We start from the raw sequence: 26,273 nt of genomic DNA on the forward strand, positions 1-26,273 counted from the left end.
CATGATTTTATTTCAACAGGTATAGCTCCACTTGAATTTGGCACATTGTTTCTAATTAGTTTCCTAAAACCTATTTTGTTCTTTGGATTATTTTTGGTTTAAGATAACACTTTTTTTATCAGACTGGAGCTCCTCAGAACAGAACCATGCTGTACCAGGCCACAGGTCTATCTAGTCCAGCATTCCATTCCTACAGCAGTCAACCAGATGCCTATGGAGAGCCCACGAGTAGAACATAAGTGCAACAGCACCCTCTCATTCGTTTTCACCAGTAGCTGGCACTGAGGCATTTGCACATTTTCCCCTTGGGTTCTATTTGGGTAAATTGTAATTTTTAATGTTTTTATTGGGGTGGGGTTCCTAAAATGTGCGCAAATGTTGGCATAATTTTTAAAAATGTATTTCCGCTGTTGTGCAATTGCACATGATTGCAGGCCCACCTGTCCGCTATGAAGCTATGCAGAGGCGTTTCCCCCTCTTCTCAATATCCGTGTCAGTTTCATCCTCCCCATACATTACTTCATTTAGTCCAGGAAAGCCATATTGCATAACTGTCGAACAACTTGTCAATTCCCCTTTCCCCCAATTTCCTTCAGACTTGCTCACAGTTCTCTGAAGTCTTAAAAATTCACTTTTGGAGGTTGTTTGTTCATCTCCACCTGATATATGATAAATGTTCTGGTCTGAACATGAACTAAAAATATACTTAAACTAAAAGCACAATCTACACTTCATCAGAATCTTGTTTTGCATTTCAAGCTAAAAAAAAGAACTTCTAAGGGAAATGATATTTGATTTATAATTACAGCTGAGCATTATGAGCCAGGCAAATTTATATTACAAACCAGGTAATTATGAACTTGTTGCAATATCACCATTAAAATTCTATAGCAAATTGTGCCATTGGTTATATACTTTTTCAACACAACTCAGTCCTGATTTGTTGTGATCATATGTGGATTACAAGGATCACTGATATCTGTGCCCATGTCAGCATTCCTTTCTTATTGGATTTCCAGAACATGTTTGAATTCCTTTCAGCATGCTGTGCTAGCCATAAAAACATCACATGGACCATCGAGCAGTCTGTTTGGTTCCTGACCCTTTTGTATTGAAATTCGGCATGTCAACTCTAGGAATGGTCTCCTCCTTTGATGCTAAGCAGCCAATTTCTTAATGTAAGGCATGATACAAGAGATCCACCATTTGGATCAATCATAGTTTGATTAACCCATTCCTTTCTTAGTTTTCCATGATGCAAGAGGAAAGGACAGATACAGATGCTGCACCTGTCTTTCCACCCCACACTCCCCCTTCATAGCAATCATCCAGTTTAGATAACGGGGATTTAAATCAGCAAAAGGGAAAAGGAGGAAAGATTTTAAAATCCTCTCCCAGAATACCACTTCCCTAATCTTCAAATCAGCTACATAGGGCTGCTAATTAATCTTATTTAGCTCTCAGCCTGTGATTCTTTTGAAATATTTAAAATTCACGCATTACACGCATATAAGGCCACTGATGTATTGAAGGACAAGCAAAGCTAGGTTGCTGGCCCTGACATGGGCTCTGTGGCCCCAGGTAGGCCCACCCCTAACATCCATGCATTGAGTATGACATCTGTTGAGGAACCCCTACACATGAGCAGCCCTGTTCCTTCAATGCCCTACACATGTGTAAGAAGTGAATAATCATTTAACAATAATAACATTGCCAAATATTACATTGCCATGCAATAAAGCTCAAAACTTGTTGCTACAAATAACAGGGATAACAACATGTCTTTTTCCCACCAAAAAAGGTCAAGAAATTGGGTGAAAGTTAGGAATAGTATTTATATCTGGGCAAACATCCAATACTTGCTGATTAAATTTACATTTTTAAAAATCTCTAGTTCTTTCCATCCCCCTTTTTAATGAAGAATTTTGCCAATTTTGGTACGTTCTTATATTTTTTTTAAAAAAGTGTAACTAACTATTCACCAATTCCTAGTTTTATTTCTGGAGAAATAAAAACTTACCCACTGTTGATGTCATCAGCTCGAAGACTCTTCCCAAGAATGTCCCCATCACTCATGTACCCTCCAACGTCAACATCAGAGGAAATGTCCAGATCGCTGTTTCCTTTTTCACTCATGTCAATCTGGGGTATGTTCCCCAGGCGAGAAACGGCCGCGCGGCGAAGAGGTGTTGTGTACATGAATCTAGAAGGGTCAGTATGGATGAAGCGACTGGCACCACTGCGAGGGTAGCCTCCACCCAGGGAAGGAGCATCACCTGCCTGGAGACGAGGACTTGCTTGCCCAAGCCTCCAGGTCACTGGAGAGGATCGGCTTGTCAAGGCTGGAATGCTTCGCCCATTCACTTCAGTTGTCACAGTACTGTCAAATGTTGTCTCCAATGTGCTGTGAAGCAAAACAAAAATTGATGAACTGTGGTTTCTATGCTTCTGAGTATAGGACAGGGAGGTGGGGAGAGACTAAAGACACACGTAGAAACAAAAAAGGCTTATGAAAAATGGGGCCTAGATTTAAAAGCCTCATCCTGACTAGTACACACATTATCTTGCAATCTTAAAAGGAAGCTATGAATTACATTAATAACTAAAACAAATGAATGATTACAACATGCCCTCTAACCTCCTCAAGACTTTATTCAAAGCATAAAGATGAAAAAGGTGATGATGTGAAAGAACTAGAATAAAATGCAACGTCCCAATGGAAAATTACTGTTCCTCACACACGACATTCCAAATGGAAATTTTAAAATGGCGCAGCCACACTCATAAGGGCATTTAAACCGCTTTTCACTTTTTTGCTAAGCAGTGACCAGATCTCCTGAGTCCCAGTCTGACACTCTAATCATTACACCACTCTGGCTCTCCAGGTTCATTGAGCACAGTTGATAGCAAGGATTTATGAGCATGATTTGGGACTATGCGTGTGGAATTTTACACGTGCAGGCTCGATTCAAATGTTACCTCCCCTATGCTCTAGAGGTGGGAAAGCAGCAGGCATGAGATCAAGCCCTATTGGGAGGAAGGGAAAAACCTAATCCCACCTAGTTTTTTGGGGGGGGGACATAATTGAATAATAGAGCACATGCTTTGAACACAGAAGATTCCATGTTCACTTTCCAGAGAAGACGCCTGCCTAAAACCCTGGAAAGCAGCTGCTAGACAGTGTAGGCAAAACTCAGCTAAATGGACCAATTCACTCAGTAAGAGACAGCTTTCCAAGGTTTGCATCCAATGGTGTCGTTCTGTCAGCAAGAAGGAAACACTAGTGGGATGGATTTCCCCATTCTCTCCTGTAGCCCCCTACATGCCACCTAAATCTACTTCAGAGGATAGGGGGTTCTTAGAGCAGATCTGTGGTGTGTGCAGGAAGGCTGCATGGTGGAGGAGAAGACAGGGAAGTCCCACTGCTCAAACAGATATCTGCTCATGTGAGGGTTGGATCCATCCCATTCAAACAACACTGGAGTCTGTGATATTTCAGAAGAATGTCCCTGTGCAAACGGATCCACTCTTCTTATATTTACCAAATAACTGTTTCAAAATTACATTTCTGGATTAGCAATCTCTTGTTGTTTATTCGTTCAGATGCTTCCGACTCTTCATGACTTCATGGACCAGCCCATGCCAGAGCTTTCTGTCGGTCGTTGCCACCCCTAGCTCCCCCAAGGTCAAGTCTGTCACCTCCAGAATATCATCCATCCATCTTGCCCCTCTTTCGGCCCCTCTTTCCCTAGCATCAGCATCTTCTTCAGGGTATCCTGTCTTCTCATTATGTGGCCAAAGTACTTCAGTTTTGCCTTTAATACCATTCCCTCAAGTGAGCAGTCTGGCTTTATTTCCTGGAGTATGGACTGGTTGGATCTTCTTGCAGTCCAAGGCACTCTCAGAATTTTCCTCCAACACCACAGCTCAAAAGCATCTGTCTTCCTTCACTCAGCTTTCCTTATGGTCCAGCTCTCACAGCCATAGGTTACTACGGGGAATACCATTGCTTTAACTATGCAGACCTTTGTTGTCAGTGTGGTGTCTCTGCTCTTAACTATTTCATCAAGATTTGTCATTGCTCTCCTCCCAAGAAGTAAACGTCTTCTGATTTCCTGGCTGCAGTCAGCGTCTGCAGGAATATTTGCGCCCAGAAATACAAAGTCTGTCACTGCCTCCACGTTTTCTCCCTCTATTTGCCAGTTATCAATCAAGCTGGTTGCCATAATCTTGGTTTTTTTGAGGTTTAACTGCAACTCAGCTTTTGCGCTTTCTTCTTTCACCTTCGTCATAAGGCTCCTCAGCTCCTCCTCGCTTTCAGCCATCAAAGTGGTGTCATCTGCATATCTGAGATTGTTAATGTTTCTTCCTGCAATTTTAACTCCAGCCTTGGATTCGTCAAGCCCAGCACATCGCATGATGTGTTCTGCATACAAGTTGAATAGGTAAGGTGAGATATACAACCCTGCCGTACTCCTTTCCCAATCTTAAACCAGTCCATTGTTCCGTGGTCTGTTCTTACCGTTGCTACTTGTTCGTTATACAGATTCTTCAGGAGGCAGACAAGATGACTTGGTATCCCCATACCACCAAGAACTTGCCACAGTTTGTTATGATCCACACAGTCAAAGGCTTTAGAATAGTCAATAAAACAGAAATAGATGTTTTTCTGGAACTCCCTGGCTTTCTCCATTATCCAGCAGATATTGGCAATTTGGTCTCTAGTTCCTCTGCCTTTTCTAAACCCAGCTTGTATATCTGGCAATTCTCGCTCCATGAATTGCTGGAGTCTACCTTGCAGGATCTTGAGCATTACCTTGCTGGCATGTGAAATAAGTGCCACTGTACGATAGTTTGAACATTCTTTAGTGTTTACTTTTTTGGTATGGGGATATAAGTTGATTTTTTCCAGTCTGATGGCCATTCTTGTGTTTTCCAAATTTGCTGGCATATGGCATGCATCACCTTGACAGCATCATCTTGCAATATTTTAAACAGTTCAGCTGGGATACCGTCGTCTCCTGCTGCCTTGTTATTAGCAATGCTTCTTAAGGCCCATTCAACTTCACTCTTCAGGATGTCTGGCTCTAACTCACTGACCACACCGTCTGAGCTATCCCCGATATTATTATCCTTCCTATACAGATTTTCTGTATATTCTTGCCACCTTTTCTTGTTCTCTTCTGTTTCTGTTAGGTCCTTGCCATCTTTGTTTTAATGATACTGTAAAAGTGTAACATAACTAAACTATGATAAAATTACACCCAAGGAGATTTGCAAAACAATGACCAATACTGATACAGGAATACAAAAAATCCTATAAAGGATAGAGAAGCTACTTTCTTCAGAAATTAGAGGTCAAAAATGTTGCGCAAGAAAGGTATGCCAACCCTGTTTCAGGCTACTAAAAGGATTGCCACGAACTGAACTTAATCCATTGAATGGGAAAAATATGGAACCCAGGGGCTTGAATAAAAAAAAAGTGAAGCTTTTCAAACAAGGCTTGCTGTATATTGAATGTTTCTCAACATTTGGGGCATGTGCTTAAGAACTGCTCCAGCTTTTATATTTCAACTCCCTGCAAGTGTAACAATTATTGCACCTATTTTTCCAATGCTTGTATGACACAGATCACTTAAATCCCAGTACCAATACCCAGTACCAATAACTACTTAAATCCCAGTACCCAGTGCTACTTTTTAAGAATGACTCATTTAGACCTTGCCTTATAATCTGACATACAGTACACATATTTGTAGGGAAACATATATACTCATATTGTGAGGCTACTGTGATCTATCCAGAACAGTCTGTCCATAGCAGCTTGACTTCACAGCCCAATTTGCAGGCTGTAAAAGGGGACAGTCATTTTGGTGTTATTTTGGAAGGCCTTTGAATAGTGATGCTCTCAAGGTCCATAGATAAGCATGAACAATGCAGTGTTTACCCACTGTTCAGAGTTGAGGGGAGGTGGAGGAAAAGCACTGCCTAGGCAACTGAGCAACGTTCCTCGTCTTTGGGTGGTTTGCTACAGCTAAACGTTGAGGGCATGCAATTAAACCATTGAAGCACATGTAACAAGACTGAGAATACATCCATGTTGCCCTTGCAACATAATAGAGCCAAACAAGGAATATGTACAATTGAATCAAGACAATTGAACCATAACAGCTGCAACTTATACTTTTTCATAAGCTCCTATATCGATGTGCTTATGGGTGTTTCTTTAGAAGCTTTGGGTGCCATCAAGTTCAACTCGTTAAACTGATTTCTTGAGGCCTGATGTTCTCCTAACTAGTAACCCATATTTTCCTGACAGCTTTGTTACCAGACTGCCACGGGAAGAAAGGAGAAAGGAAGAATTTAAGCCTGATGATAAGAACGTTGGCCAAACAAAAATCTGCCCTCAGTGTAGGGGTTTCCTATTTGAAAGATGCATTCTCTGCAAGCTCTCACTTTTGGTTTTATATCATCACATGAACGCAATCTTACTAGTAAATGGTACCTGTGGCTTATCTGAGTTCCTCTAAGACTGGACATTGTTTCTTCCAAATTCTGCCTCAGATCTGCTATATTCTTTACAGTTCTCATTCTTCTTGCTTCAGGATCTTCTCCTGCAAAGAAAAGGTATATGCAGTTAAAGCAAATATCTGAACTGAATAAAGACTCTATCACCTTAATTCCAATGATACAGCTTAATCTTTTTTAATACTATAGATTTACACAATATCCATGATTTCTATTATACAAACATCTTCAGTATCTGCCAATTAAAGAATAGTACATACCTTACTTAGAATCTATAAATAAGAGTATTTTCAGACTTCAGGGTGTGTTTTCAAACAAAATTACTTTAAACTCTCACTAATGTATTACATTATTTATTTATATCTCATCTTTTTTCTTCTTTAAGGAACCCACTGCGGCATACATAATCCTCCTCCCCTCAATTTTATCCTCACAACAACATCCCCATGAGGTAGGGTGACCTGAGAGCCTGTGCCTGGCCCAAAGTCACTCAGTGAGCTTCCATGGCTGAGCAGGGACTAGAACCGCCCAGAGAGCTCCGGCTATTGGGCGGTATAGAAATGTAATAAATAAATAAATAAATAAATAAATAAATAAATATAAATAAATAAACCTGAATCTCCCAACTCCCAGTCCAACACTCTAACCACTACACCATACTGGCACTTGGTTTTAAGCATGCCAATTACATTTATTTTGCTAGCATCCTGTCAATTTATGTAGTTTTTAATTAGTTTATGGAAGCTATAGATCAACACATCTGGTTCATTTTACACATGAACCAGATCTTGATGTTTTACATGGCCCATGGAAGGAGATCAGTAGTGAGCCATGGGCTTGTGCGCTCATTTCCCTACTGCTTCTCTTACCAATCTGCTGCTCCCCTCACCACCAGATGTTAAAAACTGAATTGCAGGACAAAGGAGACCCCAATCTTTAGGTAATTCTTTGTGTTCTGTCACTAAATTCTGTCACTGAGTGAAGGGGCTCATCTACACCAAGCAGGATATTCCACTTTGAAAGTGTTATGAAAGCGGTACATAAAGGCAGGAGCCACACTACTGCTTTATAGCGGTATTGATGCGCACTGATAACTGTTGGGACCCATGACACATGGCATATACCACTTTCGTACCACTTTCAAAGTGTTATATCCTGCTTGGTGTAGATGTGCCATGGGCCCCAACAGTTGTCAGTGCACTATAGTACCCCTATAAAGCAGTAGTGTGGCTCCTACCTTTTATATACAGCTTTCATACCACTGTCATAATGGGATATCCTGCTTCGTGTAGATGAGCCCAAGGAAGCAGAAAATGAGACAGAGGATGGTATGAGCTAATGCCTGCTCCCAAACACCATTGAAGATATGGGTTTCTCTAAATTTTAAAATTATTTTGTAATATAAAATGGTTAGGGATGCTGACAACATTTGCAAATATTGGGCTTGAAATTTAAGGTTTTTTCCCTGCTTGTGATGCTCATTTTTATTATGAGTTAGGCACCATTCTATTTGGCATATATCATACTAATATCTCAGTTTTGTACCTGTGTGGTCAGGCATTCATCACATCTGAGTGGAAAAGACAGAAGCTACTGTTGGCACCTAGGAAATTCATGGATATCCTTAAGGGCAGGACATGTCTCTGTCTCATGTTGGGGAAATCTGTGAAGGCCTGTGTACTTCTGACCTTTTATACTACTGAACAACAAGCCAGCCAACCAATTCAAAATTTGGCCAAACATAACAATGATCCTATGAATTTTCTGTCCCTTCCAAGGCAACAACCAATCTTACATGAGGAATTTTAAAAAAAGAACAAAAGAACCATAAATCAAGCCATTTAAGAATGCCATATTTTATCAACTCTGTTTACTTTGATCACAATGCACTACTGGACTGGAGGTTGACACATTCAAGATTCAGATTACTAGTGTTGTTGGTGCCCATGGCTCTCATTGGATTCCACTTTTCTACAGGACCACACCAGCAAAAATCTTTTAACAAGTGTTTTTCCCTAGGCTCTCAGGCCAGTTCAGTTTCAGCCCTGTTGGATTCTTCACTGTGCATATTTTCTTGTGGCTTCTCTTGTTTTTTCTTGGCCACCCTTACTGATGTGCTTATTTGGTGAGGGGATGCAGTGATTATGGAGGTCCACCTACTTGAACCCCATTAAGAGAGGGGAATCGGTCCCCTCTGATTGGAATCTTACTCAAACAGCCCTGAAATGCCAGGGGACACACATTCAGCCCACTCCTAAAGATGGGAAGGGGAAAGTTAGACAACTTCTGGTTCTTTGCTGGTTCTTATCTTTGTCTTCCTGAGTGGCAAGAAGATCCCTGCAGATTTAAGGGGGTGAACGTAAGCAAGGATGTTCGGATTCATGAATCATGTGAAAATATCCATGCATGGTGCTTGGTTATACTAATCTGCATCAGAGTCGAATTTATTTGTGATCATGCCCAGGAGAACCAGATGTGATCTTATACTTACAAGAAGGAGGGAATAGAATTGGTACAAAGTATCTATGCAGAGATTTAATTTCCTGTTTTAATAAATCCAGCAGTTCATAATAGGTAGCAATGAACAAGAAAATTTGAGAGAGAGAGAGAGTTTAGATGATTAAGAAAAAAGCTTATGTAAATCATATACTTAACGACTGAGGTCTCTCCCATAAGTCCTAACTTCTCACCTTTCATCTTGCTTTACCATAATACTTATTAACATAGAGACAGCCTGAACGTTATTGTAATTTGACAGAAGCCTTCAGAAGACCCAGATCTACATTGATCAGGAGTATATTGTAATATGTGCTTATCAAATCAAAACCACCAAAAACTTCTGACTCTTGCAGTTCAAGTACAAGGCAATGGACCCCATTCAGATGAATGCTAGGTCATACTTTAGTGCTATAGGAATGAGCCTGGATCACCTTGTAATCCTGGTTTGCTAGGGTCTGGGATTTACATCAGGGGAAGGGTTACAGTTAGAATCATGTCAGAGGTAGTTATAGTCAGTAGATACAGTCATATCAGAGTCACAATAGGTGTAGGCATATGCAATATAGTCACAGTAGACACTTGCTACATCTGGTACTGAATAGAAACAGTCACATCAGGGTTAATGATAGAGCTCACAATCAGGTCAGCATTTCACGACGTTCTTAGTGAGTCTGAACTGACTGGTTTTTTAAAAAAATATTATTTATTTGCCTTAGACAACATGGGAAGGTTGAGTCGCAGGAAGAATTTGAAGTCATCTGAAGCTTGTTCTGCTGTAGGTCCTACCCTCTGAAAAGGGTTGGCTATACAGCTTCAAGGGTCCTTGCCTGATTTTGTATTCTTAACCTTCTGTGAGGCTGAGATGCCCGTGTGACTCATCTGAGGGTGGGAATAAGGCTACATCATTTGGCCAGGAGGGCACAAAGAAGGATCCTGGAGGGTTCTCCTTATGGATGACAACCCAAACTTTCTCCTCATCTTCAGCTGTCAAGAAGCAGCAACACAAGGAAACAGCATAAATTGATAACAATTGAATCAAGTAACTGGAGTTTTGCTGTGGGATTACAATTTTGAGCACTTCTATTATTGAGAGGTACTTCTGCAACTACTTCCTGCCTATCTTCTAGAGCAGCTGGCAGCAACCAGGTTGCAAAGGAATCCAACAAATCAGGAAAAAATATAGCTGTGTCCTAAACTGCATGGGGTTTGCACTAAGCCATGGCATGTGAAGTGGCTTTAGCATAGTTAACATTAGCTTTATTTATTTATTTATTTATTTAGTATATTTCTCTGCCGGCCAGTTATACCATATTCTTGTGTGTTTCTCTGATGTGAAGGCCTGTAACCAATGAAGTGGGGATAAATGTTTTGTTTGAAAGCACCCTGCAAATGAAAATTATACTCCATGCTTAAAGCTAGCATATCAGGGAGAAGACGGGTTAAGATCTTCTCTACCCTGTCTGGATTGAATGGATCACCATTGTGCTTGTGTTAAATAGTGAGCTAACAAATGAAACCAGGTACCCAGGACCAGTGTACTTACGCCCACCTGCCTGTTCACATTTGGTTGTGATAGCAGATAGTGCATTTTATGATACTGCATTTGTGGAAATTGAAATGTACCTCCTTTTCTTCCATTTTCCCATGTAGGAGTCTCCTTCCTGCAGAAGCAGCACCCATTTATATTTATTTATTTATTGCCTTTTTATACCTCCCAATACCTCATAAATGCAGGAGGAATAAGGATTACTTCTTAGCTTGGAGGGGCCCTTCACTTTGCCACGTGCTTCCCTTATCTCACATATATCAGCAGTAAGTACATTCCTTGCCTCTCTCAAGCACATTTTCCAAGCTTTTCTTTTTTTGGATGAGCACAGAAGCCCCCATTAATCACAGCTATACTGATACGACCAACACATCCTAATACCATGTTCATGTGTAGTGATCTCAAACTTGTATGAACATGAGAGGATACCTTTATAGAAGTTCACAATTTTTTTGCCAAAATTGTAGGGAGTTGACAGGATACCACACATGGTGCAGCAAATGTAATGTGCAATGTCATGTCATGCATGGATTGGAGCTTATGGACAATGGAAGAGACTGGTTTCTTTCCAAACATTTGTACAGGTATGGGATTACAGTTCTTTACATATTACATGGATTTCTGGTGCAATCTCAGCATGATGAAGATGCATGTCTTATTTTCAGATGGGGAAACTGAGGCATGTTCAGCTGTTAACAGCCATGTTTACTTCATGCTGTTGCAAGCATTCTCATATGTATAAGCAAAAGCCACGCACAGTTTCCTCTGTTTCAGGACCACTTTACCTTAGTATTGGTGTGACATAAAACATTTCCCTCCTGGGCAGAGTCATGCCAGTTGTATTTATGTACACATGGCTGCAAATCACAACGTAGTCCATCTATCTGTGAAAATATCCTCCCAACCCAGTTCTGCCATTATTAGGGAAATGTGATGCCTGGCAGAAGTGATAGTCAGAAATAGGAATTTCTTCCAAGCCATGGAACGGCTGAGCGCAGAAACACACACAGATTTTCTGATTTACCAAGCTCATAATCTCTTCTCCATAAGTGTATTCAAATTCTGCATAAGCCATACCCTACAGATAGCCTTAGCCCCAGTCTGAGCATAAGAACATACCTCTGGGAAATTTGCAAATGAGGGAAAGGGAGAGAGAGAGAGAGAGAGACTTGGCAGTAGAGGTCGAGACTTCCAAAAATTTAATTACACAAAACCTCTGGATTCAACACTTTGAGCAACCCCAAAGTTCCAAGGGAAGGGAGATGAAAAGTGCAACCAGCTGCAGAGCAATACTCTGAAGCACTGATGGCCGTGCATTACCGATGCTTACTTGCCGGCAAGGATGTAGCTGGTATGTGAAGCCTTGGCAGCACTCACAATTCTGCTCAAAGCCTGAATTTATGGATGAGATTTCTGCAGGGAACATTATGAAGCTGGAGCAGAAACTAGGCCATGGTATTGCCTAAATAAATCAAACCTTATTAAGTTTGCTGGTTGCCTAATTTTAGACTAATGAAGCAGGAAGTTAGTAACACAGAAATAAAGTAGTTGTGAATCAGCGGCCAAGACTGACACAGGTACCTGCCTGAGATAGCATTAACCCTTGATAAGGCCCTTACCTGTGGAGGAAAGGGTAGGGACTTCAACATACCACCCAGCCTTGGCTGGGGGGAGGGCGACACACCCTAGTGTGACTGCATGGCAGATTCAGGTATAAAAGAAATCGGCTAAAAATTCACACCCTCCCATTCCTTGTCATTTCAAGCTGAGTTTGAGCACAGGTCTGACTTATTAGGAAAATCATTAGTTGCCACTAGCATATCCTTCGAAGTGGCTTTTATTCAACACAGTCTCTAGATCTAAAAGAAAGGAAGGAACACGATTTAAAAAAGCACACCCTCCACCACCTAACATCTGAGCACAAACCCGGTTGTGTCTCCTACAATTACTGTCAACCAAGCCTCCTCCATCCGGATGTGCTGGTGCTTATGAAACTCTTTGCCCGTTTCAAAGAGAAGTGAACTTACCCAAGAAATCATTGTAAAGTACTTGTTCTAAGTCTCCAAGCATTGTTATTATGACATCTTCATCGAGCTGTGCTGTGCCCTCACGGATGCAACCTTCCTCCTCCACCACCCATTTCTGGTTGCTGCAATTTGGCTTAAAGGGTACGTTTTCATCACCTGAATGGCTCCTTTCTCCCTGGACAGATTCCTCAGTAGGATAGATTCTGAGCCGCTTATGTGCTTTTCTGCCTCCAACAGGTGGGAGCTCTTCCATCTCCCATGGGGACTTGTTGCTGGCATGGTAAAGGGAGTGTGCTGATTTTGATAGTGCTTTGGAAAGGGGGGCTCTGCTTCCAAGTTCTGTCTCCCTCTGAGGATGAGCCTGGCTAAACCTGGAGGCACTGCCAAACCAGTTTTCTCTGTGCGAATATCTCTTTTCCCCTTCACTTAGGAGCGTTAGATTGGTCAAAGACTTCTGCTTCTGAAGACAGGCAGCCCCATTTCTTGCATCCTTTCCTCTGAACACTGAGAGTTCAGCTGGCCGTTGCATAGTTATGAGCCAAAGGTTCACCTCAAGTTATGTTTCACATCTCCAAGGTGCACAGAAGGCAAGATCGTTTAAGCCGGTATCAGAAGCTAACCTTTCAGCAGCATACGATTTGCACACGATGCAGCTCTTCCCTCCACCACTACTGAAAAGCATAGCTGAAGCATCCGGTGTAAATGCTGCAAATGACTAGACAGGCACAGCCGTTTTGTCTGAATTTGTGTCGCTTTTGCTGCTAAACCAGTTCTTTCCAGCCCTGTTAATCTGCAGTACTTACAGTCATTTTACTTGCATTTCCTTCACGCGGAAGAGAGTTGATCAAACACTCTGCTCCAGCACAGAAGTAATCCTAAAAGCCAACGACGCTTCCCTCTCTCCATCCAATCATCGGTCTCGTCAGATTGATGGGCCTGCATCCCTTTCTACAGCTGCTGTACTCTGAAATCCAAAAGTATAGCACAAGTGCTGGCTACGGTGCTCCTCTTGCGCTCCCTCACTAGATCATGACTGATTCCTGTGCACGGCTCTTTACTTGAGACGGGCTGATAGAGATGCAAGTGCAGCCAGCACGTCAGAGCTCAATAAGAGCCAAAATTAACCAGCGAAGCAAAGCTCTGAAAAGGCTTTCTTGCGTTTTAGTATTCAACCTGCATTCCCAGATCTATGACTGTTCTCTGCTACTGCAGTGGATGCTGCTGGCTGCCATGGCAGCAAACAGCCTGGCGAATTAAACCAGAAAGACCCAAGTCTCTGCCCAGCTTTGCAATGCCAAGGGTTTCAGGACACCATTTACGCTAAACGGAATGCCCCAGCTATTAGCTTTAGCCCACCCTGGAATTTTATATTTCTTTCTTTGTAAGGTAAGATTTAGAAAACTATTATATTCCTCACCATTGCTACCCATTATGCAGGCAGTTAAAAGCAGATTGATAAGTGGTTCTTGAATCTTGCTGTGTGAGCTGAATAAGCCTCTTACCATAGTATAATAAAGAATTTCAGGAAGACAAATAGTAATTACCCTTTTCTTTGTAACAAAGTGGTTTTTAAAATAAATAAACAAATAAAGCATTTCATTTCCATCTTCAAAATAACTGAATGCTTAAGATGCATACATTATGGGATCATTTAAAATGTTGAAAGAAAATCTAGTTTTTGCAGTCAGCCAGGGAAACAAACTATTAAACTCCCAAAAAAGGAATCATAGTCCAGATATGAACTAAGTGCATGAACTCTAATATATATATATCATACATCTATACACATACACATACATACATGCATAAAAATACCATAAGAAAAGGGAAACTGATAGCTACATGATATTTCATTCACAAATAAAATACTGTGATTTAAAAATGTACAAAAAGAACTTTGTTTGCAGAACAAAATGGCATTAAATATCTTTGTCTCATTTTTGAACTCAGATCCAAATATAAACAGAGGAATCATATCAAAAATCATAACTGCATTTGGTGCCACTGCCACACCTATAGATATGTAAGACAGAATAATAATTTTAAAAAAACCTTCTTCCTGCAGGTAAAGAATGAAAATGGGCAGTTATCTACACTTCCATTAACTCTTTGACAGATGTACATAACTCCAGTGTCACATTTTCACAAGCAAATATTGCTTTGGTTCAGATGTACATACCTCAGCTTATTAAATCAGGATATGCACAAGACGTCGTGCTTATCAGGACCAAGATTTTAAACTATAGTTTAAAATTGGTTGAAGATCTTTGCTAGTTCTGATCCTCATAATAGATACAATGGGAATTAATGCATAATTAATCCAGGAAGTCTTTGTGGCATGTTGGAAAGGGAGAAGGAAACGAATAGTGCATGGACAGAATGCAAAAGCTGAGATATGTACGCCCAACTCAAATCATTAACTATCATTAAAGGAGGATCACAATTAAAAACAAAACAAAATCTCTGTAGCACATTAGGTTCTTCAGAGGTATACTTTAACAGGTGACATGAGAACAGACTATAGAAAATACCATCTAAACTATTATCTAAAACCAAGAGCAGCTTTCTTTGTGTGTAAAAAGTATGAGTACTCAAATGGTCCAAACAACGGAGCTCTCTCAGATTAGTTGTTCCATATTTACGACAGCAAAATACTGGTACTCTCCCACCCCACTAGGACTGCTTCCCACAAATGCCAGAGTGGGTGAGCAGCCAGCAGGGCTTTCCAGAGCACCCACTGTAGTGGTACAAGCAATCTCCTGGGACACCTGTCCTGTAATGCATGGCTCTAAGGAAGGACAACAGAGCCAGACTCTCTGAAGTGACAATTGGGGTGGGGATGGGGGGTAATGCAGCAGCAATTGGTGGTGGGGTGATGTGGCAGCAGTGTGTATTCTCCCGCCAATCCATTTCAATCAGGCTTCTGGCCTGGTATTGAAATAGAAATTTTCTTGGTTGCCCTGTGGGATGACTTTTGGCAAGAGAGTAACAGAAGGAGTCAGAACCTGCTGATTCTCTTGGATTTCTCAGCAGCTTTTGATACCAACCACCATGGTATCTTTCTGAGTTGTGTATGGAGATTGAGGTAGTACTGTTCCTACTTGGATGGTCAATTCCAGGAGGGAGTGCTAAGGCATTATTTCTCTGCCCCTTGGCAATTATGCCATGGAATTCCAGAGGGCTATATTTTGTCCCTCATGCTGTCCAACATCTAAATAAAACCACTAGTTATTATCTAGAGATGCAAATAGAGATGTCACCTGTCATTCATGCTCTGGCAACCTCTCATTTAGATTACTGTAAAATGTTACGTTTGGGGCTACCTTTGAAAATGGTCCAGAAACTTCAGCTGACCCAAAAGAGGGAAGTGAGATTGTAACAGGGACTGAACATATTTCACCAGTATTTTGTGATCTGCACTAGCTTCTAGTTCATTTCCAGGCCAAATTCAAAGTGCTGGAATTAACTTTCAAAGGCCTAAATGGCTTGGAGCCAGGTTACCTGAAGGATGGTCTCCTTCCATATATCTTGCTTGTATCCTAAGATCTTCTTCAGAGTCCCTCCTCCAAGTGCCCCAGCCAAATGAGATGAGGTACGTGGTAATTAAGGAGAGGACCTTTTCAGTGGTGATATCCAGCTATGAAATGCCCTCCCTAGAGTTTTACTTTGGTTTAATTTTGTAACTGTTTTTTTGAAGTGGATTTTTATGCTATCTTTTATATTCTTCCCCAACCTGGTACCCTCCAGACTACAACTCCAAGCATTCCTGACCATTAGCCATGCTGGCAGGAGCTGATGGGTGTTGAAGTCCAAAATTGTAGAGTACCAATTTGTACCAGGTCTATTTTGTGAACCTCCCAGAGAGCTCCGGCTCTTGGGTGGTATAGAAATGTATACTTTAAACTCAAGAGAAGAGTCAACATAATTAATATGTTAATGCACTGCATTATTATTTTTCCAGGGAAGACAGCACATTGAATACATGCTGCTGACATATTTGCATATCTAAACATTGCAGGATATTGTTCTCTTTACATATAGTGGCAGCAATTCTCTACATGGAGAATTTCAGAATGTAAGAATGGGATCATACACTATATTAGCTTCCTAGATCAACAAAAAATCATATCAAAGAGATGTCAAAATTCTCTCTTGTCCCAAGTACAAATGTTTGCAATGCCATTTCAGTGGTGCCACTTCCTTATGATGTTGATTCAACATCCATAGTTACTTCCATAGCACAATCAAAGAACCTCTCTGGAATTGAGAGTGTGCTGCCACAGAAGTTGGGTGCTTTTAATTAGATACAGATCCCCTTAAGCTTACTTTAGAATAAGAGATGATGGATAAGGCTGAAACATAGGTGGTCTGTGCAAACTTCTTGTATATCTTGTGACAAAATGTTCAACTAAGTAATCATACCCCATTTTTGGTACAACCTTTGTTTCATTACCTACATAAATATCTACCACTGTCTTAAATAAAGCATACGACTACATGTAGAGAAAGTCTAAACGTACAACACAAAGAGTGCTCGGTCAATTACAAACCTCTTTTAAATAGTTAATTTTACATGTCTTTGTGATATATTCTGCCCATCTGCACTACTGGCAAGTATACAGGATATCCAAAGTTAATTTATCCAAAGTTAATTTTATATTTGAGAAACAGCCTTATAAAAACAAATTATTTTCTTTTTCCCATAGAATGCACAGATTTGATTTAAGAGAAATGAATACCTAAATAATAATTTGTGGCAATATTTCAAGGAGGTTTAAAGTTCAGCTATATTTCAGCCTAATGGTGCCAGGTGGTAGACCAAAAGATGCATGTGGCATTTGAAGTGTATTTTTTTCAACCGAGGCCTTTGGTGTTAGGAATATTGCAGCCTCGTCTGCAAGTAACAGGGAGGGAGCAGTGTTGTGGTTATTAATATGTGGGCCTAACTAGCCAGTGGCTTCCTTCTCTTCCTCTCCCCCGTCACCACGTCTGTCTTTCTCCATTGGTGGAAGCACATGGCATGCTCTCTCACTCACTCTCTCGCTCTTTTGCCGGTGTTGTAGAACACAAAGAAATGGACTGAACAAACTTCTTTTGAAACCCTGCAGTATACCTTGTATATGCAAGAATATTTGTGTGTAAAGCTTTTTCCTTTTCTTCACTAAAGATGTGGTCTCTCTCGTATTGTGTGTGGTGTCGGCTAGTAAATGCTCATTCTATTTTGCCTTTTGCCTTTTCTCTGTTAGCTGCCTTTTTAAGAGGAGGCAGCAATGCCAAATATCCCATCATTCTGTTTCTTCTATCTCTACATATGCATTCATTTACAGAAGTCAGAAGATGGGCTAGTGGTGTAGGGAGAGTGATCACCAAAATGAGAAGTTAAGCAATCATGAATACAAATCAATGGGATAGAACCATTCTACAGGGGGAGGAGCTACACGTTTAAAATAAATGGTAGAGGTGGGGTTTAGGTTTGGCTGTAGTTAACTAGTGCAGCAGTTTCATAGGTGCTCCCAGTATAACCTTGTCTATTTCACCTTCTCTAACATGAGAGCATTGTTGCCTAGGAAAGCTGATCCTTTTAGCTATTTTTTTTAATTAAGTATTTATGCTGTATTAAAGTTTTAATTAAAAACTTAATAAGAGCCATGATTGATCAGACTAAAGGGCTATCTTGTCTAGCATTCTGTTCACACAGTGGCTAAACAGTTGCTATAATGGGAAAGTCACAAGCAGGATAAGAATAATTATTATTATTATTATTATTATTATTATTATTATTATTTATTTATTTATATAGCACCATCAATGTACATGGTGCTGTACAGAGTAAAACAGTAAATAGCAAGACCCTGCCGCATAGGCTTACAATCTAGTAATGGAACAGCACACTCCCACCCTTAATTCCCAGCAACTTCAGAAGCATACTGCCCTGATACTGGAGGACATATCTATATCTATATCTAATGGACCCCAGAATTGTTGTTTTAAATGAATACTGTTGTTGTTTTTATACTGTTTTTATGTTTTTTAAAATTTTTGTATACTTTTAATGTCTACTATTTTTAATTGTTGTAAACCGCCCAGAGAGCTTCGGCTGGGGGGCGGTATATAAATGTAATAAATAAATAAATAAATAAATAAATATAGATCGATCGATATAGCCATCATGACTAGTAGCCATTGATAGCCTTATGAACTGTAAATTGCTTTGGGGAGCTTATCTGGGCCGAATGGCAAGGTGTACATTACATTTATCAAGAAAACATGAAGAAAAGATGTGTCATCATGGTTGTAATCACTTTGCTCTGTGCCAGGTCCGGGTTTTGGAGGGTCCTTGAGGGAGGGGTTCGCTCTCTCAATAGGCCGACCGTCTCACTTCCATTGTCACCAGCTGCCCTTGATCCTCCTACTCCTGTTTCTCATCATTGCTACCGCTTGTTTGCTTGACAGGCAGAAAGCCAGTCAGCAAGTAGGCTGTGGCGTCGACTGCTCCCCCTTCTCACCACCACAATTGTGTGGGCCAGAGTGAGAGGCAAGTGAACAAGCAGGCTGTAGTAGCAAAGAAGAGGAGCCACTCTAGTTGCCTGTAGTCGGTGGGCCCCTACTGGAGTGTGTGCCCTTGGCAGGTGTTCTATCATACCCACCTTTGATGACAGCCCTGACTTTGCTGATGGCAGTAGGGCTTAATAATAATATTTTTGCAATGATTTCTCACTCTCTTTAAAGCTTGTTGTGTTGGTTGGAAGCTGGAGGTCCTGATACTCCGTGGTGAATCACTAGCATTTTGCACAAATTCCAGAGCATACTCATTAAGAGCTGCTTGGGAACAGATCATTGTCTTTGTATTTTAAAGGGTCTAATGCACATTTTGTATTTTATTTATTTCGTTCTAAAATTGATCAACCACCCTTCATCCTGCTAGGGATCACAGAGCAGTGTACACAACATTAAAAACTAACTAACTAATTAAACCATGAAATCATAGAGTTGCACATTAAAATTAAAACAGCATCTCTTCAACAAGCAAGCCAAACACAAACGTAACAATCCATTCAGTTCAAGAACTTTAAAATATTCAAAATATTGTGGTGGTGCAGGATTGGTATTGGCAGAGTAACAATGAAATGAAAGAATACAAAAAACCAACACAGCACAGTATCTTTCCAATCGCCTCAAGTACTGAGGAACCATTTAAATGTTACAGCCCCCACACGGAGGCTACTGATTAGCACTTACACAATGTGAGCAGTACGCTTGGCAGGAGACATGTTTTAAAGCCTTTTCACTCGGTGGGCTGGCCTCTACACATGCAGCATCCGCATGCCAGTGTATCCACTGCCAGACACAGACAATTCTGGAGTGCATCTTGTGCATAAGGATAAGAGCCTTTTAAATGTTACACCCACCACATGGAGAACTGACACAGGTAAGTGCTTTTTGTCAGCCACTCAAAGGGAGCTGTAATGTTTAAATCCATGATGACTGACCTCGAGAAACTGTGATGTCTCTCGAGACATGTTCAGTATTGCCTATGATAAGATGGGAAACAGCTAGCAATTTGGTGTGCTGCTGCCTCTGCACATCAGCTCACTCGAGGAACACAAATATCAAGCTAAGGATGGCAGCATTCACACTGGAGGAGGTAACAGGAAGACTCTGTCTCTCTGTATGTGTGATGTTTTAATGCTCGCTCCATAATTGAACCATTCTGAAACAATGCTCCTCAGGTCCAACATGTGGTCATTGCCAATCTGCTATTCCATTCCCTGTTTTTAGGACACACAAAAACACCATTCTGTTCAACAAATGTATGGCACGTTCTAGCCTTTTCCCATGCACTACTCACGTTGCTGTGAGGCAGTTATGAATGACACCTGCCTGTTCCCCACTCCCAGTATTTTCAGTTTACCCTGAACAGCTAACTAAAACTGTCGTGAAGGTATTTGTAAGCTCCTCAATCTAGTGCCAGTGACATTCTGAAAAAAGGAGACTTAGACACATCTCTGATCACACTCCTGTGCCCATTTCCACCTTCCGTGTCAGTTTGGAAGAGCAGAAGAGTAAAACCCATTACAATGAAAAGTCTGGCTAGCTGCTTACCTAGCTGTCCATCTGCCTGGTCATTTCTGTTAACTCCAATGTGAGCATATCCCATCTGGAACACCCATCTGAAGCAGCACTGTGCCCAAATATTTTGAACATCTACAGTATAAACTTGTCTGTGCAAATCGACACAGAAGAACATGTGCTATATTCGAAGGATCAAACATTGGGTTAAATAATTTATTGTTTAACACTGGGTTAAAGAATCCTATTTGTTTAGGATAAAAATGACACAGAGAGACACTAACAGTATTTGAATACCATTTAGACAGTATTGAAATACTGTAGGCTATTGTAGATAGAGGTACTCAGTGGCTAAAACAGCAACTCTCATAACCATATTATCCTATTTAAAATGTGAATAGGGTCATGTGAGTGCATATAAATCTGCTAAGTAACAAAATCAGACCTGTATACATGTCAAACATCATTGGCTTGATTTTTGTAATCACCCTTGCAACGGCATATGCAGAGAAGATAGTATTTTCAGATAAAGCAAACTGGCATTTATCTCTAGTCACTAGGAACCCAGTGTAAACAAATTTTGGAGAGGATTTTTAAGGACCCTTTTCTGACGACATGCTAAGCCACGGTGATTAAACAATTTGAGCTAAACATTATGGCTCAGCATGTCACGTGAAGCATTCCTAAGCAAGGTGGCTACATAGCCACAGGGCCTTGCTAGACCTACCTGATAATCCAGCTGGGAGTTGGGGTGACGGCACGCTGCAACTAGCGCGCGCCGTCACCCTTTTCCACACGTAAGATGCGACGGGGCAAGGGGTAGCCCCGTCGCATCCGCCATTTTCTTCAGATCTTAAAGGGCCATGTGTGCAGGAGCGCACCGCCGGACAAGGTAAGTGCTTTTAAAAAATAAATATAGGGTCACCGCTATTCCTGCCCCTGATTCCCCCCACCACAATGCCTGATGCCCCCCCTGCCCACTCGCTCGCCCGTCCTCCCCCATCCCCGATGCCTTGTCCCCGCCCTTCTTCCCCCCCATGCCCGATGCCCTGTCCCCCGTCCTTCTTCCCCCATGCCTGATGCCTTGTCCCCTGTCCTTCTTTCCCCCGCCATGCCCGATGCCCTGTCCCCGTCCTTTCCCCCACCATGCCCGTACCCATCCTTCTTTTCCCCCCATGCTCTGTCCCCCGTCCTTCTTTCCCCCGCCATGCCCGTGCCCGTCCTTCTTCCCCGCCTCTCCTGCCGGGTCCAGCCTTTCCCCCGGCCCCTATCTCCCCCCCATGATTCCCCCCCCAGCCCGATGGGCACAGCACTCCCATGAGTGCTGTGCCCAGTCCGTGGCTTCTCCCTGCTACTCGCTCGCGAGCAGCCGGGAAAAGCCACGGATCCTGCTAAACCTTCCGCAGCCCCGGCCTCAGGCCAGGGCTGCAAAAAAAACGGCCCATAAGCAAATCCACTTATGCCGGGTTAAGGGAAGTCTTAGCTTGGCCTGACCCTGGAATCCTCTGTGCGTCATCTGGATGCACAGGAGGGAGACCGGGCCTCACACCGCGCTAAGACCTCGTCTAGAAACGGTCACAGTTTAACCACACTCACTGACCATTTGCTGCAAAGGGCTTAGGAGCCTAACCACACCTTAGCATGTTGTCTGAAGAAGCCCTGCATTTCTTCAAAAGGATATGATATTCATGGATCCCAGGAAGAGAAAACATGCAAAAATATATTCTAGTATATATTTTTGCATATAGTTGTGAGAATCAACCTAAAATCTACATTTGCAGGGCAAATCTATGCATATTTACTCAGAAATAATACACATTGTGTTCAACAGAGCTTATTCTGAGAAACTTCTTGATTGAAACAAAAGCCGCAAATGTACTAAACTTAAAAAGAATGTTTGGCACACCCTTTTTCTAATGCATATAGCCTAATTCATAAAGACATCAATGCTGCAGCTTGCTTGGACTTCAGATTTCAACATTATGAATCACTTCTCTTTTTGTCCTAAATCTAGTTGTGTCAGATATGCTGAATTCCATTTTTTTCCATGTTCCATGCTGGCACTTCAACATGACACTGGAATTAATAATCACTCAAAACCGTAGCTTAGGAAAGCTCCTGTTTGATGATGTGATGATGAGACAGACTGCTTAGCTCTGGGAAAATTTGGACAAAGTGCTAACTGTATGCAATAGACAGTACTAACTGTATGAGAACCAGAGGAGATTAGTGAGCTGAGGTACACAGTTTTTTTAAAAAAACCACCTCCCCCTGCTGTGGGGCACCCTCCTCAGGGGAATGCAATGGACACACCCCTCCCTTAAAGGACTACAGGGGTGCACCTGGCACAGCTGGGCCTAGGGGTGCCAGCAGGTGTGGTTTCATTTGGACCAGGTTGATACAATGAGTCCAGCTCTCTGACAGCTGTGTAAGTATGCTTGCAGCCTTCCCTGTACCTATGCCCAACTATGTGAAGCCAGGTCAGTTTACTGGTTATAAATATAACACAACAGACGGGGTATTAATTATTGGGATAACTCATCATTATTTATTGCCCTAAACAAAACAGCATCGACATTTACTTCCTATGTGATGAAGAAATATTATTCTTCCAAGTAATTACCAGCCTTTGCCTCTGAAAGCTTCTTGGCATGTAGCCAACAACTCAACGCAGCTCATTCATTTTCATAGTGCGTGTTCTTGCTTACTGTTCTCACAAGCAAACGGCGGTAATGGGGCTGGTGGAAGTGGACTTCCTTTCCACTCTTCCTCCTATTCTCCACAACAGAACCAGTCTGCAAAGGCTACAGAGAGGGTCGGCAGAACCTGCTAAATGTGGTGGACTATAGCTGGGGGATGCTACAGGAAAGTCCCTGAAAATTAGGCAGAATGGTTTCCATGAGCAAGAGCCTGATTTTGGGGAACTTCCCCCTTCTCCCTCAGGTAGAGTAGGTGTTCAGGAAATACATGAGCTACAAAGTGAGATATGATTTGTGTAATTTCTACATTAGCACTTTTCTCTTGAATTGCCATCCTTTTTTCACTCACTTTTTATGCAGAAGTCAGGCCATATTTCTGTCAAATTGTTACAGCCCTGTATTCTGTCCTCCTGTGTTCTTTTAGGCTTTTGAAAATAATACACAATTGCAGCACCATCCTATCGGCTGTAAAAAGGTGAGGCATTTTGAGGCTTTTAAGAACTCTTAGGTATTTAATTGAAAACGTCTTACATATTTTATTTTATTTTTCCTTTTGAGCATTGGGGATTAGTTGTAGTCCTGAGTAGCCTCTCTAATGCACCAGTATCAATTTCTGTACAAGGAGTGTGAGGGTGGGGGAGACTTTATTTTTATTTTCCTTATTATTAATTTATTGTTTATTAATTTGTGATATAGTTAAATCACCCGATAACTGAAGTTCTCTGAGTGGTGTTTAATACATTAAAAACATAAACAGTAAAACAAAACAAAAACTTAAATAAATAAAAGCAGCCCAAAATAAAACCAAGATAAAAACCAACAGCAAATAAAATCATCTCAGCACATAAAACCAAATAAAAATCAGCAGCAAAATGACATATTAAACATCCAAAAACAGTTCTTAAAGTATCATCATCATCATCAATTTTCCTTTTTTAAAATAGCAAAGTAGCATTGTTCCCAATAAAAATGAAAAGAAAATAATAATGCAAGGATACAAATAGTTACCGTTTCCCCAGGGGCAAAATTGATATTGAGCAACTAAGAAAGACTATTCCAGTGCAATTTATTACTAATCCCCCCCCCCCACACACACACACACAACAGGAGCCAGCAGAATGAGCAGGACAATCAAATAAAATATGTTTAATTAACATTGGAATGTTCTTTTACTGAATGACGTTTGCTTGTGAGAAAACATTATTGAAGGGTATGAGCCATGGGAATGGCATCACAATAAGCACTGTTTGAGACTTCCATTTTAATCCCACCTCTGCCTAAGTATGGAAAATCAGTGCTAAGCGACTCTAATGTGGAAGTAACCTTAAGTCCGTTATTTAATTTGGTCTTTTTTCTTGATTAATTTTCCTTGAGGGCCCAATCTACACAGGAGATTTAGTGTGGAGCAAGAGCGTATCATGGTCATTCATGACACATGGCATTGTTGCCACTCCACAGTAACTGCATAGCTTCCTTCTCAAAAAGGTGCATTTTTGCACACAGCTCCTATGTGGTTCCGCTGCAGTGTGCCCTATTCCCCCGAATCAAATGTGGCATATTGGGCATGCTTAGGGGTGTGGCTGTGACCTGGCTATGACCTAGTCAAGGGGTGGGTCCATCCCTTTTTACTCCCGTTGGCAGTAGCCACTTTGGACACAGGCTTCTTTCCCCACTTCTCACTACTACACAGTAGCACCATTTTGCTGTTTACCTTTCCCGTGTATTTTTGCTTTGCACTATTTCTCAGTTGTGCTGTTTCATTTCTATGTAGGAAGGAGGCTTCAGCGTTGCTATTTCACAGTCCTGTAATTGCATAATTCTGCAATATCATATTAGCATGATAGTCATAATTGAGATGCACTGGGGTAGTAACTCATTCTCCACCTTTACAATGACCAGGAATGTGGGGGAGCAGGGCTTCAATATTGCTAATTCTCAGTCCTGGTGGATGCAAGGGAAGAGGAGTGGGGTAAACTATGGGATATAACTTATCTCTTCCATTCAACTTCCCTAAGCAGGGGAACATTAAAAAAGGCAGGGAGTAAGACTCTTTCATTTGCTGAGCAGCACCTATATGGTTGATGATGTTCAGTTCTACTTGCTGGACTCTGCCAACCCAACCCTGAATTATGGTGGTTCCAAGGGCAATTTGACCTGTGAAAGTGCCTTTTTTACATAGTGTATACTCTGCTTTTCTTGCTTTGTGTACCACCGACAAACCAAAGTGATTCCATGAAAATCTGGATATAACCAGAAACCGCTTCTGAAACTGTTTCCATGTAGATTGGGCTGATAAAGATCAATGTGTGTTGGAGACTTACTTTTGCAAATCCACAATACAACAACAAAAGAGGTAAACAACACTATGATAAGCCTGTCAAGGCTTATCATAGTATTGTTTACCTCTTTTGTTGTTATATTGTGGATTTGCAAAAGTAAGTTTCCAACGCACATTGACATATATGCAATTTATATTTTTAATAATGAATTTACAATATTTGTATCTTGCTTTTTAAAAAAGTATAGCCAATATGGTTCAGAACAATTTCAGTATAAACCAACAACGCAATGTTCATGCCTTACTCACCAGATATTTCCTCTAGGCACTGTTTGGCAGTCTTACTATATGCCAAATCCATTTTTGTAGGACTGGTGCAGAAATCGGCGGGTGGGAGAGAGGTACTGTCATTTTCTGAATGAGTTCTGAAATTAATCACAGAGACAGACTATGACATCTGTAACACCCATAGCAGTGGTAAAAGCTAATTCAATGTATAATAGAGTAGTATGTAATTCATCAAAAGCCAGATTCTGAAAATATCATTAGCATGTCTTTTTACACAAGAACAGAGTGCTAAGCTCTAAAGAGAAACAAGATTATATCCATATGGTGCAAGGGAGAGA

The 26,273-nt window shown here is 41.2% G+C and overlaps 1 protein-coding gene across 2 annotated transcripts in view; it reads right to left on the reverse strand.

Annotated features, from left to right (window-relative positions):
* The window catches only part of NAV3 (neuron navigator 3), a 277,390-nt gene that overhangs the window by 120,819 nt on the left and 130,298 nt on the right, over nt 1-26,273 (reverse strand). For both annotated transcript variants that reach the window (XM_063133851.1, XM_063133852.1), the window contains exons 9-11: nt 25,957-26,072; nt 6,506-6,614; nt 2,021-2,404 (exon numbers count right to left, since the gene is read on the reverse strand). In XM_063133851.1, the coding sequence (XP_062989921.1) occupies nt 2,021-2,404; nt 6,506-6,614; nt 25,957-26,072 (609 nt within the window). The remainder of the gene's footprint in view (nt 1-2,020; nt 2,405-6,505; nt 6,615-25,956; nt 26,073-26,273) is intronic.

This window comes from Elgaria multicarinata, chromosome 9 (assembly GCF_023053635.1).
Source record: "Elgaria multicarinata webbii isolate HBS135686 ecotype San Diego chromosome 9, rElgMul1.1.pri, whole genome shotgun sequence".
NCBI classification, from domain to species: Eukaryota; Metazoa; Chordata; class Lepidosauria; order Squamata; family Anguidae; genus Elgaria; species Elgaria multicarinata.